Raw genomic sequence first — 13,339 nt, forward strand, 5'->3', positions numbered from 1 at the left:
TAAAAACGGAGACAGATCCCTGCCCAGAAGAGGGGTTAGACCGTGCCGCCGGCCCGAATCCACGAGCTTGGCCAAGCCGGATAATTTGCGGGTGAGACAAGACCAGCGCGCGCAGGACTTCCCAGCTGCTTCAGGGCACCGTCCCCGCCGCCCGAGCAAGGAGCCGCGGCAGCAGACAGCACTCGGAGCAGGGAGAGCAGAGCAAGAAGACGTTCAAGATGGAGAAGGAACAGAGGGGAAGGCGGGCAGGAGGTTTAACCCCGCCGCGGCCTAACGGAAGCGACACTGGGGCCGGCTGGATTCACGGGCACCGCGCGGGGCAGGGAGAGGAGGCAGTGACAAGGGGGGACCTACAGATGTTGAGCGCAGGCATCGCAGCGTCCGAAGCCCAGTAGGCGCTGGGAGAAAGACCCTGTTCACCGTGCGGCCCGGCCGAGAGGCGGTGCGCCTGCGGCTTCGCTCGCTTGGCCGGCGGAGGGGAAGGAGGTAGGAGATGTGCTGCCTCTTTGCGCAAAGGCCGCGGCGGGAGCGCTGGCTTCGGCTGTGCCGTGGGGGCCGCTGCAGCTGGGCTCTTAGAGCTGGGCTTATGGGGGCTGCCGGCCTCCCCTAACGGCTTCCTCTCGCTAGGGAGGAGCGAGGCCAGGCGGCTTTTGAAGTCTTCGCTTTTGATGAGGTCATTTAAGACATCAATGGGCGATCCTTTAGCATCTGGGTCATCCACTCCCAGGTGTCTCAGGTGGGCGCGAGCGTGACTCGACAAGCCCTTTCTGGTTTCAAACCAGGCGCCACATAACTGGCAGTCAATGTCTTTGCCCGAGTCGCTATCTACAGCTGCGGAAAGAAAACACATTCGTCACAATACGTACAGTCACCGAGGAGCGCGTCCAGACCGGCCGGCGGAGAGGTTTTCCGCTCCTACGGCTTCGTTAGGCCTAACGAAGAGGAATTAGGCCGGCCAAGAGCGCGGCGCAAGCTGCTTCGCCAGCGTTTCCACACACGCCGGCGGGTTAGTGGCTGCCTTTTGGAGGCCGCAAGAAACAGCCGCAAGAAACTGTCCCCAGCAGAGCAGCCGGGGCTGGACGCCGTATTTTCCGTCCGCCGACCGAGGAGCGGAGACGCTGCAAACCTCCGGGCGCATCCTCCAGCGAAAGCCTTTCCCCGCGAGCGGCCGGCGGCGCGGGAAGCTGTCAGAAAGTGGTGCCACCGGAGGGGTACGGCTCGGGCAAAACAAGAGGCTACGCAGCGCGGAGCAGCTTGACAGCCCTGCGGCTCCAAAAGGAGCGACGAGAAACCTTGCGGGTTCAGTGAATCCCTGGCCTCCGGGATTGGAGAGATCTGGAGAGCCCGGGAGGGAGCACGCGCAGAGCCGGGATCCCGACACGCAGCTCCTTCCGCGCTGCGCGCCGAGACACCAGGGAAATCCGTGGGCAGGACGAAGAAGGAACGGGCCAGAGAGGCCAAGCGCTCTTGCGAGCACGTTCACCAAGAGGTTCCTGGCAAGACTCGAAGCTCTGGGAGAAGCGAGGCAAGAGCCGGCCGGTGCCGGAAAGTCGTTCTGGGCTCAGCGCGTCGGAACGAGTTACCTACGGATCTTATGGATGAAGAGGGAAAGCACCGGGACTCCAGTCCCGGGGCGCCTTTCTGAGCGCATCCTACTCTGGAGACGGCACCTCACCCCGCCACGGAGGGTCCTGCTGCGCTGATTCAATGGCAAGTGTGCCACAGCGGCACCGGGAAACCCTGCCACGCTCTGTGGGGAGCTGCCGAGCCTCCCGGCGCTCTCCGCTGCGCCCGCAGAGCTTTCCGTCTCTCTCGGGGACGCCGCGGGCGCGGGACTGAGCCGGGAGAAGCACGGTGCTCTCCGCCAGCCCGGAAAGGGTGACACCACAGCCCAGAACGGCAGCGCGGAGGGCGGCCGAGCAAGGAGAGAGAAGCAGCAGGCGGAGGGACCTGTGTGCGAGTATAAACCCCCGCGGGACGCGGGTTTGTAAGAGGAAACAGCCCGCTCGGTGCCAGGCCGGAGAGTGAGGGACGCAAAGAGCTCGGAGGGCAGAGAGAGCCAGCGAGTAGAAACAGTTTTACTGAAATCGCGACGGGCAGCAACCGCGAGCCCCCGTTTACCCGGGCAGGGACGACGATCCCCTTCCTACAGGCGCGAGAGTGCAACAGGCATCTCCCGCTACAGGCCACCGACGGCTGCACCCAAAAACGGCGCCTGCGCCAACACCGAGTGAAGGGACACCCAGGCTGCCAACAGCCGGATGGGAGAAGCCGGGGGTCCCCCTGCCCCCAGCTTGAGGAGGGGAAACACCAAAGGTAAAAAAAAGACTCACTTAAATTGAGGGGTCCTTCCTCATCCGCCTGCGGCCATTGTGCTTTGGGCGAGCTCTGCAGCGGGCTCAGGGCGAGCTTGGAGCTCTTGTCCTCGGGGTTTTTCGGAGACGGGGACCCCGAGAGCGCAGGCGGCACCTTCTTGAGGAGGGGGGAGCCCGGCTGCGAGAGGCTCTTGGAGAAGCCTGGGGGGGATTTGATGGCTTTGTTGACGGGGCCGTCGGGCGGGCGGTCGCCTTTGCCCAGCGCCAGCAGGGCGGGCCGGGGGGAGCCGGTGGCGTCTTTGGGGGAGCCGGATTTCTTGCCGAGGGCGGGCGGCAGCGGGCCGCCGTCGGCTTTGCCTTTCTGCTTCATCAGTTCGTAGAGCAGGTCGATGGGGGCCCCGCTGCTCTCCGACTCGGCCACGCCGAGCTGCCGCAGGTGAGAGCGCGCGTGGCTGGACAGGCCCTTGCGGGTTTCGAAACAGGCGCCGCACACCTCGCACGTCGTAAGGTTCTGGGCTGCAATCGGGGGGGGGAAAAAAGAAAAAAGAGAGAAAGTCAAGGCAAGGAGGTGGCGGGAGGCACCAGGAGCAGCATCCGTCCGGCTCCTCGCAGCCACAGCGACTGTCCGAGCCTGGCTTCCACGGCTGCACGAGGTTTTACCGCTCCCAATCCACCTTCGCCCGTACGTAAAGGCCTTCTGCTCGCCTCCACAGCGGCCAGGGACAAATTGGGGGAGAGAGAGCAGAGCGGAGCTGCGGGAGGACAGAGACCGCTGCCCTTGCACGCACGCAGGCTGCTCTGTCCTGCTCCACAGGACGTTTTTTGACGTGTTTTTGAGGCACCAGGGGTCTGCGAGCCGCCGGCAGGCTCTGGAGCCCAGCAGCGAGGGTCTGAGGACCCTCATTGATCCCCACAGTGTTTTTGGGAACCTTCTTAACTACCAAACGAAGGCAGCGACATGGGAGAAGATGACTGAAGGGGCCTAAGGAGGATAAAAAGCTCATGTTGGCTCTAGCAAGCTTCAGAAAGCTGTTGGTGCCAGGGAAAGAGCAGCTTAAACCAGCGATACGAGAGCACAACCTGGCCAGACTCTTCCAGAGGGGAATTCAGCCCGAAAATCCTCACGGATCGGGTTAAACAGCCCCCTGCCCGGAGCCTCGACGCCGCCCAGCACGAGGAGCCCTTTGGCTGCAGCTTCTCCCGCTTTTTTTTCCGTGATCCCACGCTCATGGCATCCAGCGCCGTGAGGCACCGCGTCCCCGCGGTCGGGATGTAACGGCCGCGCGCACCATGGTCCAAGGTGGGACACTGCGACATCTCAGCGGCTCTCGACAAAGTGCCACAGCCGCGAATCGCCGCCACCCGTGGGATCGGGCCTTGAAAACGCCAACGCTCGCGGAGAACAGCTCCGCAGTGTCTTTAATCCCAGCTTTTCTAGGCTACAAGCGGATTTGAGTCCGGCCTAGCTGGACAGCAGCTTCCCAGCCACTGTTTCCCTGCCGCAAAGCCACCAGTGAGGCGCCGACTGAGCTATTTTCTCCCTCGGCACAACGGAAACCGGTGGCTCAGCGACGATACTCACTTTTGGAGTCCTGAGGCTCCGGCTTGTTCCCGGGCGGCTCAGGAGACAGTTTGGTCCCTATCCGGCTGGGGGGCTGATCCAGCGGCCCGGCGGCAGCGCTCTTCTTCGGCAGCGGCGGCGAGCCCACCTCCATGGCCACCAGCTCCTCCTCCTCCGCAGCGAGGACTGCCAAAGGAAGGAGACGGTGAGCTCCGGAGCGGGGCCGACGCGGGCAAACCCGGGGAGCCGGTCGCGCCCTTTACAGATGTTTAAGCCACTCCTTAGCCAGATGTTGGCGGCTAAACCCAAGGTGGAGACCTAAGGGGGAAAAGCCGATGCAACCCCTTCGGAGAGCGGATCCCTGTGGCAGTTGTGACGCTTTCCGAGCAGGTCGGCCGCGACCCAGTGGGACTCGGGAGCGGCGGCAGCTGCTCCCCGCAGCGAGGCCTGGCCCAGCCGGCAGCCGGCTCATGGGTATCCGACGGGATCGAGGGGCCAGATTTCAGCCGGATCCGCTTTCCCGGCTCGGCACTTCCTCAGAGCCATGGGTGGACAGGGACCAGTGGCGGGACAGAGGCGCTGGGCCCCGGGACGATGACAGGAACCGGGTGCTGACGCAGCGCGGGGGGACTGAGGGCACTGGGGGGGGCAAAGCGGCGCCCGGAGGGACCGAGGCTCCAGTAGCCCCAATGGGGGGGGGGCGGGCTCGGCTCCGGTAGGGACAAAGGAGGGCGGGGGCGGGGGCCGGGGCTCGGCGACAGCGGCCCTGGCCGGGCCGCTCCTGTCAGGGCCGGGCCCGCTGGCGGGGCCTGAACCGGGCTGGGCCGCTCGGGCCCGGCGCTGAGGCGGCGGCGGCGGCTGGCGGGGGGGGAGGGGGCCGCGGCCGGGCCCCGGCGCGGCGGGCCGGGGGGCGGCGGAGGAAGGGGACGCTCACCCGGCTCGGGCGCCGCCTCGGGCTCGGGCTCGCCGTCCCCGCCCCGGTCCCGGGGCCGCGGCGCCGCCGCCGCTTTTGTCACTTTGGGCTGCGAGGAGGTGGAGGCCGCCATCTTGGCTCCGGCACATGCGGGGCGGCCGCCAGGCCGCGCAGCCGAGCGCCGAGGCGCGGCGCCCTCCCGGCCCGCCCGCCCAGGCCGCGCAGCCGAGCGCCGGCGCGCGAGCGGGCAGGCGGCGGCGGGCGCCGCGCCGCCTCCAGGCGAGGCAGCCGCCTGCCGAGCAATCGGCGCCCCCAGCCGGCCAGGCGGGAGCGGCAGAGATTCGCGGGCGGCCGCGCCAGGCCGCAGCGGGGAGCGCCGAGCTAGCGAGCGCCGGGCGGGGGGCAGGAGAGGGGGGCGCCATGGCGGGATGCGACGCCCGGGCTTGGGGCATGGGCTGAGACCCCTAGGCCTAGGGCACGGAGCCATGTCCGGACCCTGGGCTGCACCCAGCTCAGCTCCAGGCCCAGTGTCCCCCCGTGGACCCCCAGTGTCCCCCCCAGACCCCCTCACACCGCCAGGGCAGCTGCACCGGCCCGGCTTGACGCTGCGGGCCGGGGCGAGCCTTCCTCGCCGGTGACAGGGCTCAGCCCAGCCCAGGCGTCCCCGGTGGGGAGACGGGAACCGGCCTCTCTCCGACCCTCTGCTGGCATCCCTGATGCAATTTGGGATATGCCGGCAGGTTTTTAGTCAAATCATTCCACCAAAAGCAAAAAAACCCAAGCGATTTGCTGCCAGAAGGGATATAGGGAACCCATCAGGCTCCCAAGCCCCCGGCAAGCGTTTCCACTGAGTAGGGGGTGCACAAAACACACAAATACAGGTTCAAACCCGACCTGGCAACGACAGCCAAGTCTCCCTAACCCCCATGTTCCTCTTGGAGGGGGAACAACCCGACCGACAAGTGCCACCAACGCGCACTCCCGATTTTAGGCAAGACTACCCCAAAATGAGCGCCAGGCCGGGTGGGCTGTGGCGGTGAAGCCCCGCAGGAACAGGCGAGGGTGCTCCGCGTTCCTGCGGCTCCAAGACGGGATGGGAATGCAGTGGAAAAACACATGTAGGAAGCAGAAATTGCCCCCAGCATTGCCAACGCCTGCTGCGAAACCCCAAAGCATCTGCAAAGCTGCGTGGAGGAGCAATCCCCGAGGATCCGCATGCAACGACCTGCAGGCTCGGTCTACAACCGGGCTCTAATTACACCAAGAAAAACCCCATGGCCTGCGAGAAATCTCCCCGCTGTTCCCACAGAATAAACAAAAAACCACACCAACCCAAGCGGAGGCAGCGGGGGAGAGGAGACAGTCCAACAAAAGCCCATGGCTACAACAAAACACATCCATGCTTGACGCTAATTTTTTCAGCGCAGTAAATTTTTGGAGGTTCAAGTTTCTACCTCCTTTCCCACGAGAAGACCAGGCGCCTTACGAACCGCTTGAAATGGGGCTGTCGATGGACGAAACAGCACCAGCTTCTGCGAGGCTAAAGAAACAACGATGGCCCAAATCTTGATGTTTTAGGAGCTTTCCAAGCCTGCGGCAGCAACCAGAGGCCCCCCACGGTCTCCGTACAGCAACAACGTGGACTGCGTCGTTCCGGACAGCTTTCAGATGCTGAGCGGACGTGTGCTCACCGAGGGACCACGGCTGCAAACACCCCATGAAGGATCCCAGCACGAGTTCTCAACAAACCGCTCCCAGGACATGGGAGAGAAAAGCTCCTCAGAGCGGCCAACCTCCGTTGCACCTCAAAAAGGGCTCGGTTTGGACAAGCCGTTGCTTTAACACGGATGCAAGGGACGGTCCACGGAGTGGACGGTGCCGTCTCAGTGCTGTGGGCTACGTGCAAGTTTGTGCCGTGATCTGGGGAAGGAAGTCCCCAAATCAGGGCCAAATCTCGCTACCGCTTTGGGAAGATACAGAGACGGCGACGAGGGACACTGAACATGCTGGGACGGGCAGGACTCTGCACTCGCTAAAGGACTCGGGCTGGGGTAGGGATGAAAGCATCTGCCTTTGCTGGCTAGCCAGTCCCCAACGGCATCCAGGGCTCCGTGGACGCAGATTCCTGCCAAGGGGACCGTTTGCCAGCTCTGCGTCACGCTTTTGAGCTCTCAAACACATCGCTTCCCCTCGCCGGCTTTACTGAGGGAGAAGCGTTGCTAACGAACCGTGCCGGGAAGTTCCCCTCGTTTCCCTGCCAGGCGGCAAGGCAATCTGTCAGCCACCACAACACACCCTGCTCGTACGCGTTTGGTCGCGGTGCGAGACTTCTCCTACGTGGCCTGGCTTAAAAGAGCGCAGAGCCAGAGAAGATCAGGTCTAAGAAGCCTTGAGGGATGCGACAGGCTCAGGAGCTCCCTGGAATTTAACAGGGAAAGGAGAAATACAACAGGCCGGTCCTTTCTCTGTGTATATCAAACCACTCTCCCAAACCCCGTCTCCCAAAGACATTAAGGAAGGGAAAGGGCCAGCTTGGTCATGCTGGTTGCCCAGACTGAAGACCAGGAGGAGTTTTTGTGACCATCTCCCTGCGAGTGCTGCCCCTGCGAACCCTCGCTCAACAAAACCTGCACTGAAAGGCCTGGCTGAGCAATTTCGTGCAGCCTACGGTGGCTGTAGATCAGCAGTGGTGAAAATGGAGCTCAAATTCAGGCTATAAACCAGCGGACAGCTTCCCTTTGCTCGACTGTGGCACTGCCTACCATCAGAAACCTTCGGAGAACAGGACAGAATATCAAGGGCAACAGCGCACGCAGTCCCAGCGCAGGGAAAGGAGGGAAGTGAAGCAGGAGGCCAACGCGAGCTTTTCAGTAACCTGGAACTCAAGAAGGGAATCAAAGACGATGGAAAGTAGGTCAGGCTGCGGGCGAGAACAGAATAAGCACACAGGGATGAAAATCAGAAGGGCTAACACAAAAAGGAGATCACCTCGCTGTGCCCCGAGACCTGCAACGTGAGGGGGGTCCTCAGAGCACGTCAGCCTGGGAAGAGAGATGGTGGCATCTCGACCCTCCCCAAACTCAGCCGGATACGGCCCCGAGCAACCTGCCCTGACTTTGAATTTGGCCCTGCTCTGAGCCGGGGTCAGATACAGAGCTCCAAAACGCTCATCCAAACCGTGTTCCTCCATGATTAACACAGTCACCGTGGGACACACACAGACTCCTCGATGGGAGGGAGAACTAAAGGCCCCGTCCACAAAGCTCAAAGGTTTTGATTCCTTTTCTTCCCCTTTGCCGAGGGGTGACCATGATTAACCAGAGGAAGCAAAGGTCAGAATGGAAATAAGAGCAGGCCAGAGGTTGTTCAGCTACGCCGAGGCCTTCGCTCTCAAATCTAAGTATCGAGAAGGAAACGAAGCTCAGACAAATCTACAAGAAACGTCCTCTTCCAGCCCAAGCTGTGCTGCTAGAAGAGGTCACCTCGCACAGGCTCCTCCGCAGCACTGCTGGGGACACGACCACCGCCAGCTTGGTGGCAGAGCAGCGGGTGGAAGCTCCCTCGTTCTCCTTCGGCAAATCTCTGCTGGGACAGTTTAATTTTGTCATCTGAACTATCACGGTTGAGTTTGCTCCAAATAGATGCGTCTGTCAGCAGATCAGCACTGCCAGTCTCTGGCAAAGGAAGGAACGAGGGAGCACAACACCGAGGGAAAGGGGAAGGGCAGGAGCCTTCCCACCGGGCAGCCGGCACTGGAAGAGCAATGCCACCATTTCCGCCTGCTCTCTAAAGCGGTTTTGGCCCCGCGAGCAATTATCTTTGAAAGCCCAAAGGTGACTGAAGCTGCAGAGGGATGGGGAGAGGGCAGGCAAACCTCAGGCCTGTGCTCAAGAGGAGGACAGAGGAGGATGAGGGGGGCGTTCAGATCATCCCCCCCAGCTGTATTCCAGTGCCTTTCCTTCTGACAGCTCAAAAACCGCAAGCACCTGCCAGACAAGGAATAGATATCTAGGAACAAGCCACGTAGAAACCACACAATCCACATCACTGATCTCCTCCGACCTCTAACACCCGGGATAAAAGCTGGGGAGAGGAATCAAAGCACCACTGCATCCACTCCCTCGCCCACTCATGTCTCCGAGTGGATCACCTCCGGGTCCTCCCAGATGCCCTTATGATTAATTTTTGAGCTCTTAATCCTCATACCTTCTTTCATTAGTTGCCCCCCAGAATGAGCTCCCTATTTTCCTCGTTTCCTCTAGCCCTGTGTCATCCAGGATACTTTGGTTAGGGTTGGGGCCAGTGCCCAGAAAACGAGGAAAAACCTATGCCAGTCCTTGTAGATAAGAGGAAAAAAAAATCAAGGATGCCTCATCTTTAATAAGATTTCTGAGGCTGCCTCATCTTCAGAAGCAGTTGTGAATGTGTGACCTAGAAATTATTTTCAGGTCGGACGCGGATGTAGCTAAGAAGCCGAATTCGAGGAGCAGTTACGAAGGGCACCGTGGGAACCAGGAGACGGACGGAGTTCAGCACCAGCTCTCCTAAACCTGCTCCGAACTAGGTTTCCGTTAACGGGGCAGCGGCCTCGCGCAGCGTTCAAAGCACCGCAGCCTAGAAGGATGCGAAGGTGCCAGCAGACAATTTCAAACTGGCCTGAGAAAGCTGGAAAAAGATCGGGGGGGGGGGGAATCCCCAAATCCAACCTACTCCCCGGATGGACGTGAGTCAGAGAAAAGTGCTCTGCTACATCTCAGAGGAACAGCCCGCTGCAGAACGCAGGTTAAGTGGGGCAGAGAGGTTTCTTTGTCTGAAAGGACAACAAAACCAGCAAGCAGAATATCACAAAAATATATAACAAATGTGGAAAAAAGGACTTAATTTGATGAGTACAAACTCCCAGTGGGGAGCTGCATACCAACAAGGAGAACCAAAGTAACACATGAAATGTCTCTGGCCAACAAGATGATGGAAAGTGTTCAAGTCCAGTGGGAAATGACTCCAGTGGACATCTGGCCTGGACAGTGGCAATAACCATGGCTTAAAGGAATTCAGTAAATTTTCTGCGTTGTATTTGGAAGGAAGCAAAGAAATGGTCTCTTACAATGATAAATTGTTTTCTCCAAGTATCTGAGAAGAGGCTGTAAGCAACCAAGTCGAGCATTTTTAGATCTATAGAAGAGAACTTTCTTTGCTAATGAGAACGCAGAATACCAGTCAATCTTCTGATGCAACGTGTATTTCTGCTGCTAAGACTTGTTAATGGAAGACCTGGAGCATGGGACGGATACACTGGTCAACCTGACATGGTCTGGATGAAGCTGAGCAACTCTGACGCTCAGGGCAGTGTGAACAGGCTTTCGGAAGAGCACCAACACCCATCAACGGAGCTTTCCAGAGCGCCAGGCCCTCGCAGGCAGCACATAAGGCAATAGCTGGATGGGGAAATGAGCTCCACCAAGGTCAGTACTGAAAGGAGGCAACGTCTGCTGGGGATGCGGGAGATTCTTCACCCCTCCAATCTTCTTCTCAAGACTGATCAGCTCAGAGAGACGTTTCCATGTGCAGACACCCCCCTGAAAGGTCGCTGCACGCTGTGTTTTGGCGGATGCTGGGCTGATGGGATGGCTTGGGTGGTTCCTCACCCTTGGATTAGCTTTCCATTCCTGGCAGGAAGCAGGAGATGGTGCCAGAGCTTGCGTACAGCATCCTTCAGACAGGCTTTGCAGTAAGAACGACCCTGCGGCACCATCAAATGCAGTTTTATTCCAAAACAGAGGTTATGGTCTAAAGAGGAGGATGATGCCCTTCGGCTAAAGAAGGGTCTAGGCATTGCAGCAGCAGCCCCACTTCTGCGTCCTCGTCTGAGGGCCAGTGAGCAAACACTCGTTTGCTCCCGTGGCTCTTCCCTGTTGGACCGGACCTGGTGGCACTGTTGCTGTGCAGGAGCAGATCTAGAGAAGTCTAGGCCTAGCAGAAAGCCTTGCAGTTTGGGGTCAATAAGGGAGGCGAAGGGGCGTTAGATCTGCAGAGAGGGAGAAGAAAAACCAGAGGACGATGCTGCCAGGCTGGCGGAAGCAATCGCGGGGGCAGAGCAAGGTGAGGCAGGCAGAAAGGGAGGAGAGCTGCAGGATGTTTTGGGGAGGATATCATTGCCTAACATTTCCCAGCGCCTGCCAAGAGGAGCCACGTGTTCTCCGAGGTGGCTGCCAAAAGGTTTGGAGCAGGAGATACACAAACAGTCTCTGCAGAAAGCCAAGCCAGGGTTTAAGGAGGCACTTGCAGCAGCAGGGCGCACTTTTGCCCGTCACAACGTACGGGGAAAGCAACGGGTGAGCGCAGGGGACCACCTGGAACAGCAGCCACCAGCCCCAGGACGGGGTGCTCTCCGCGACAGGGCCGTGTCCGATTTTAAGAGCAGCACTTCAAGAAGGAATCACGAATGATCAAGGGTCTAAAAGCACAACCAACAAGGTCACACCGAAAGATCTTGGTAGCAGTCTATAGAAGAGCATAAGACGTCTCCACTTAGCACGGACAAAACAAGCAGCGATGGACTTAAATACTAAAAACACCGAAGACCCCATCAACTTTCTAGGTGCGAGGATAGGTGGCAGCAGCGTAGATGCTGCAGGAGGTGGTGGAGGCTCAACCAGAGACCGGAGCAGGCAGCCTAAGGTTGGTTTCGGTACTGCAGACCTGCTTTGGAGCAGCAGGAGGGCGCTGGGGACCTCTGAGGTCCCTCCATGCCTTGCAACATCCTGTTTTTGCCGCCCGGGCACCCGTCTAAATCAGCAGCCCTAATTCTGATCCGCGGAGCCACGCTCGCGTTCTCGCCGCAGACCCAAACACCTACTTCCTCTCTTTGACTTTTAGTTTTGCATAAAGCCTTTTTTTTCCCCCCCTCCTCGTTTAACACGAGTTCGAAGGTGCAGGACCGGCAGGGGCTCCCCCAGCTCCTTTCCTCCCAGGGCAGCGGTTAAACCCGCAGCCCTTTCCCAACGCCCCTTGGGTTTAGCCGTGCATCCCCGCCGGCTGCTCGGCGACGGGAGGCTTTGTCCTACGAGGACCCGACCCGGGATCCCGCATCCGATGTTGCAGTAACTCGGTTATAAACTCAGCTCAAGGGGAGAGCGTGATGGCGCTTTTCGAATTAACAGGTCGCTCCAGCGAGGCGACTCGCGCCCCGGGCAGAGACCATTCAGTGCTTCGCGATTGCCATCTGGAAGCAGCCACCGAGCCGATGGTGACACCTTTCCTTTATCCCTCCCCTTTAGGTCCAGCCTGGTCTGCTGCAAGCCTGGGAGATGAGTCTAACCACAGGCACCACTAGCTTTTGGCAAGTCTCGGCATGTCGCATCAGCTCGTGAGATGGAGAGCTGCGAGCAGCCGCCTTCAGACGGGCTTTTACGCCGCGTGGCAGGAGCGCGAGCCCGGAGGGGACCTCTACGAGCGGAGCAAGCGGCACGGCAAGACACGCTCCCACACGGTGCCCGTCTCCACCTCCTGCCATTGCAACCCGGTAACAGCCCCGCGCCTCGTTCACGTTGCCCAAAACCAGCTATAAATCACGGAACGAGCCTAAAACGGCAGCAGGGAACGCGACGCGGAGCAGGTGCCGCGGGGCGATTTCTCGCTCCCGTCCGGGAACGGCGGTCAAGGGCTTCGCGAGGCTGCCAAGAGCCGCGTGGAAGCAGGCAGCTCCCAGCGCCAGGACGGCTCGCTTGGCAAGCGATTCAAGGAGACACGAGGACGGGTGGGTTTATAAAACGGGTGAAAAAATCCTCTCGCTACCGATTCGGGCCCCAGCTCGGCTGCAAACACGACCCAATAACTTGTTTGTTCAGCTGCTTTTCTGCAGCCGTACCCGGAGCAAGAGTTAAATAAATATTGCATGCAACGCGTGCCGCTTCGTTCTTAAAAAATCGGTTGCGACAGATGCATTCAGCGCCCGGCCAAAGGCGGCCTGGAAGAGCCGTTTCGGGCTCAAAGCAAAACAAGGAGGGTTTCCCATCCGCAGGGAGCCCGTCTCTGCGCTCCCGGCTCCTCGCAGATGCGTAACTAAGAGCCTTCATTCTTGGATTTAAATACAAAAGCCGGGCCGGCTACCGAGCACTGATGGCTATCTCCGCGTGACCCGCCGCGCATGCCTCGCTTACACAACAGGTCGCTGGGCCCGGCACAGTCCTCGCCAGGGATTTTTTTGTTTTTTTGGCTTTCCAGACTTACCCGTTTTCTTGGCATTCTCTCCCAAAGAGGCTGCTTGTAAGGAAATACGGAGCGAGTTAGGTTTAAATCCAGGTGCTCCACTTGAAGGGGGGGTGGTTCGAGCTCCGGCTCTGCTTTCCGAGCCTCTGGTCGCACTCGCCTGCCGCCGCTCGCTTTCATGCATCCGCCCTCAAATTAATCAGGGTTTAAACGAGGTGCCGAAGCAGACCGGTCGCTCGCGATTCATCCCTGTCCATACGGACGGATTCCCAACCCGATTCCTCCCGCCCCGTCTCCATCCCGCGCTCGACGTAGGGTTTTCTGCTTCCCCCGTCGCCGCAG

The 13,339-nt window shown here is 59.9% G+C and overlaps 1 protein-coding gene and 1 long non-coding RNA gene across 6 annotated transcripts in view; one reads left to right on the top strand and one right to left on the bottom strand.

The window, feature by feature from the left end:
- The window catches only part of WIZ (WIZ zinc finger), a 55,094-nt gene that overhangs the window by 5,285 nt on the left and 36,470 nt on the right, over positions 1-13,339 (bottom strand). For 4 of the 5 annotated variants that reach the window (XM_064499316.1, XM_064499317.1, XM_064499315.1 and 1 more), the window contains 3 exons: positions 3,898-4,062; positions 2,334-2,831; positions 355-831 (listed from right to left, as the gene is read on the bottom strand). In XM_064499316.1, coding sequence (XP_064355386.1) covers positions 355-831; positions 2,334-2,831; positions 3,898-4,062 — 1,140 coding nt within the window. The remainder of the gene's footprint in view (positions 1-354; positions 832-2,333; positions 2,832-3,897; positions 4,063-13,339) is intronic. The other variant, XM_064499320.1, reaches the window with a different exon arrangement.
- Positions 9,552-12,689, top strand: LOC135323992 (uncharacterized). Its single transcript, XR_010385430.1, has 2 exons — positions 9,552-11,467; positions 12,067-12,689. It is a non-coding gene; the product is annotated as an uncharacterized LOC135323992 (long non-coding RNA).

This window comes from Dromaius novaehollandiae, chromosome 33 (assembly GCF_036370855.1).
Source record: "Dromaius novaehollandiae isolate bDroNov1 chromosome 33, bDroNov1.hap1, whole genome shotgun sequence".
NCBI classification, from domain to species: Eukaryota; Metazoa; Chordata; class Aves; order Casuariiformes; family Dromaiidae; genus Dromaius; species Dromaius novaehollandiae.